The 4238-nt window shown below is 42.0% G+C and overlaps 1 protein-coding gene across 1 annotated transcript; it reads right to left on the minus strand.

Moving 5' to 3' along the window:
- Positions 1 to 598: 598 nt before the first annotated feature.
- On the minus strand, positions 599 to 1653 carry LOC124975946 (late cornified envelope protein 2A-like). Its single transcript, XM_047538466.1, has 2 exons — positions 1628 to 1653; positions 599 to 1080 (listed from the first exon to the last, which is right to left on the minus strand). The coding sequence occupies exon 2, from the start codon at positions 1058 to 1060 to the stop codon at positions 758 to 760; it is 303 nt and encodes a 100-aa protein (XP_047394422.1). The 5' UTR covers positions 1061 to 1080; positions 1628 to 1653; the 3' UTR covers positions 599 to 757.
- Positions 1654 to 4238: the final 2585 nt, after the last annotated feature.

A 4238-nucleotide genomic window follows, 5' to 3' on the forward strand; every position in this document is an offset into this window, starting at 1 on the left:
GAGCCATGGGACACAGAGGCCTGGCTTCCAGGAACTAGCAGCCAGGGAAGTATGTGGTGCTGTGTGGAAGTGGTTCCCTGTCTCGTTTCCCTGAAAAAATGGCTCTCCTAACTCTAGCCCATTCTGTTCATCACAGAAGAAGCCCCTCCTAGTTTGGGCTCCTTTACACGTGTGACTGTAAAATAAAGGAGAGTTGGCTACTCCATGTTGTTAGAGGCCAGAACTGGTATGGCCAGACCTGTCATGCCCCCTCTCATTTAAAAGAAGTATAGGCTCTTGTGTGTTTATGGGTAATTGATTGATTTATAGCCAACATCATCCTCCAGCCATTAACCCTTTTCTCATCCACGCAGGACATGGCTGAGAGACCCCCATAGTGTATAATTATAATTAAGCAATTAAAAGAATAGAAAGATTGCCCCTCTGAAAACCACATCTAGTTTTTTTTTTTTTCTCACACTTATGATTCCACACTTATGGAGGCATCCTTGAAAGTGTGCTTCTGGGGCTCTGGGCTTAAGGGATTTGAAAAGAAGAAAAGAATTGATAAGAATCAGGTCTCAACATGAACAGGCAACAGAACTTTATTGTTGCAAGAGATGAAGGAGATTAAGATCCAGGACAAGCACCTGGGTCAGCAGAACAGACAGAACCCTTCACAGGCTTTGCCTGGCCCATGAAGAGAAGTGTCACGCTGGGACAGGTCCTGGCCTTGAGATGCTGCTTAGGGGTTTCTCCATGATGTTCAAGGTCTGTGTCAGCAACAGCCTCCAGAGCCAGAGCTGGGGCAGCAGCCAGAGCCTCCAGAAGGCTCACAATCACAGCACTCAGGACTCTGGTGCCGGCGCCTGTGGAAGAGGCGAGGCCTGTGGTGGCTCAGACAGCAGCCACCACCCCTAGAGCTACAGCAGTCCCCAGAGCTGGAGCCACAGCAGCTCCCAGAGCTGGAACTGCAGCAGGAAGAGACTGGAGGTGGGCATGGGGCTGGACACTGAGGGGGACACTTTAGAGGGCACTTGGGAGGAGGCTGACACTGCTGCTGGTTTTGCTGGCAGGACATTTTGATGGAAATTTTCCAACCTGAAAGTTAATAATAAATAAAACTTTAGCTTTTCAGCAGTATAAAACCATGGATGGTAATTGTGTCTCCTTAAAATTAAATCATATGTATGCATGTATGTATACAGTTTATAGATATATATATACACATGTATGCATATAACATTTCATTCACCATTGCATACACACACACACACACACACACACACACACATAAATGAAAAAGAAACTGCTTAAGTCTTACTAAATAACAATATATTGTTGAAAAAATATCTATAATAAGAAACCTTTCATTCTATCATTCAATACATAACCAATATTTCCTAATCTTCATGAGCATGAAACATTCACACTCCAATGAGTCATTATCTAAATATAAGAATAAGATGAAATTGTGAGACCCACTCTTTTCTCAGCCCAAGACAAGATATCTAGAGACTCGAGTCAGACTGAATCTTATTCCTGCTCATTATATCACAGAATCAAACATACAACTCCCCTTTCTCAATCTCCCTTACCACCCTCCTGTTCTGCTCAGATCCCTTTGGTGTCCCAAGTTTCCACTCACCCTGGCACACACAGGAGCACACACCTGCCTGGGGAGTCAGAGAAGATGAGGTTCTAGGGTTGGGTATGTCTTTTATAGGGCCTGGGCTTGGCTCTGGGATGAGCAGGAGGATGCTCTTGCACAACTAGGCATGTACTTGGGTCATTCCTGACATTCCCCTGCTTCTTGTCCCTGCCTGCCAGGTGGCCTTGGGAATGCCCCAGACTCTACTTTGGGGTCTAGAGAGGCTTTAGTCAGTCACACACCTTCCTAAATATGGGTTCCCCAAGAAGCGCCTAGGGATTCTCAAGGAGCCAGTGCCTAGACAAAATCTCAAGGAGTGACTTCTAAGGAAATCAGATATCCATACCACAGTTTCCTTGCTTCTGGGACTCTGGGTTTAAAGAATTTGAAAAGAAGAATTGATAAAAACCAGGCCAGTTCATGAATGGGCAACAGAACTTTATTGTTGCAAGAGATGAAGGAGACTGGGATCCAGGATGAGCACCTGGGGCAGCAGAACAGACAGAACCCTTCACAGGCCGTGTCTGCCCCATGAAAAGAAGGGTCACACTGGGGTAGTTTTGTTCCAGTTTCTTCCCATTCCCAAGGATAGTCTTCTGAATTCTGATTCAAAGGCCAGGACAATTTTTTGAGGCATTGAATTAGGGACCACTTTCTTCCTAGTATATGCTGTTCCACACATCTATCCCCTAGATCAGCCTCCTATTCCTGACACCATATCCCTATGTGGTTTGTGTGTCTCTGCTAACAAGATTATTAAGTGGATCAAGGTGGTTTCTTCAGATTTGGTGGTGATGCTGTGACCAAAATTCTTCAATTAAAAAAATCAGGGGCTGGGGAGATAGCTCAGTTGGTAGAGTGCTTGCCTTGTAAGCACAAGGCCCTGAGTTCGATCCCTAGCACCCAAAAAAAAAAAAAAAAAAAAAAAAAAAAAAAAAATCAAAATGCCTATTATGTCACAGAGCAGTTTTTATCATAAGGAAATAATCTCTTGAACTGGAATTAGGAGATCAAGGTTCAAGTTATAACTCTGAATGTATGAACTGAGTGACCTTAAAAACTTCATTTAAGACAATATAAATCTATAACTGTCTGATGGGCATATCAGCTACCTTCCTTTCTGAAATGTGGGATCATTAAGCACAACTTAACCTATGAGAAGACACAAGGGAGAGGCTAAAACAAGGTCAATATTTTAAAGACTGTATGAAGCATCTAGGCACTTTGCTTGGGCAGTGTGAGATAGAGATGAACGATATTTAATTCATATCCTCAGTAATTCCATTTACAAATATAAGTAGGCTAATGTGAACTTTTGAATGTATCAATATATCATCAGGATGCTGAGAAGCACAATTATTTCTAGTCAAGAGGGCAAGGGAAATCAACAGTTTTTAAAATCTTATTAATGATGAAAGAGAAAGGAATCTGATATAATTTGGGATTAGATATCTGTGTCCCTTAATCATTTCATTTCATTCATTGAGCAGAAATTTACTGAGTTTACTATATGACTTGAACTTGGAATACAGCTTTTGGAAGAAAATAGCCATCCTTCCTTCACAAACCCTTTGGCCAAGTGAGGCATGTTCCTTCTTTGATTTGTTTTTCTTCTAATCTCTGATATAGTGCCTTACCTTTGAGAATTTTCAGGTCAAGAGTGAAATTTTTTGACATCTGAACAGCAATTATTCAAGATACTATCTAATCCCCTATAAGGTGTTCAGTGAACATCTGTCCAAATGCTTAGGTTTATTGAGACAAATAACATAGGTTGTCGCCTAGGAATTCACCATTCAGTGGACAGTCTGAAGACACTGTGAAGCCCATGTGCATGCATGTGAGAATTGGACTCCTGAGTCACTATTTCCCAAGGAGATTGTTGGGACACAGAATCATCTGATAATGCCCTAGGTGACACCATGTGAGGTTCCTCATTCTTGTTGACAAAGACAGTAATAACAATCAAGGAAGAAAGAGAGAGAGACTGTGCCTTTATCAGTGTGCTTGTCCCCATGGCACCTGCATGAGCATGTTAGCAAGGCCAAGTACAAGCACAGAAGTGTGGATGAGAAGATTGCAAAGGTGATGGGTACCTTGCTCCTAGGAAGCCTGTCTCGGGGAATGAAATACTTGTATTTCTATTTGTGATCCAATATGATCAGTCACTCTTAAGGAATCGGGCTCAGAGCTGTTGATCCCAGTGCACAATAACTCTAGGCATTCTCAGGTCCGAGTCCTCAGTCATTGTATCACCAGAGCATGAGCACTCTGAATGAGGTCTTTTTCCTTGTTTCTTTGTCTAGGAATTATAGCAATTGCCTGTGTAACATTGATAACATGAATGAATGTATGGATGAAATGCTTTTAGAAAAATGATTTGGGAGTCATTTGAGATGCTTTCTTTATACTACTTCCCCTTTATCCTGAAAGTCACTAACCTGCATGTTGCTCCTGTTAAATGTCTCCTAAATATGCAAACATTTTGGTGTGACCTCAAACTAATTCTACCACAAAACCTCACCTCCAAAACATGATCTCTCTTTGTGGTATTACCTCTTTTATTTACCATATACAGGACTTTACCAATGCCATTTATCACTATCCT

This window comes from Sciurus carolinensis, chromosome 1, assembly GCF_902686445.1.
Source record: "Sciurus carolinensis chromosome 1, mSciCar1.2, whole genome shotgun sequence".
Taxonomy (NCBI): domain Eukaryota; kingdom Metazoa; phylum Chordata; class Mammalia; order Rodentia; family Sciuridae; genus Sciurus; species Sciurus carolinensis.

What these genes read in the sequence shown, in the direction of transcription:
- LOC124975946 (XM_047538466.1), bottom strand. Translation starts at nt 1,060, where the DNA reads ATGTCCTGCCAGCAAAACCAGCAGCAGTGTCAGCCTCCTCCCAAGTGC.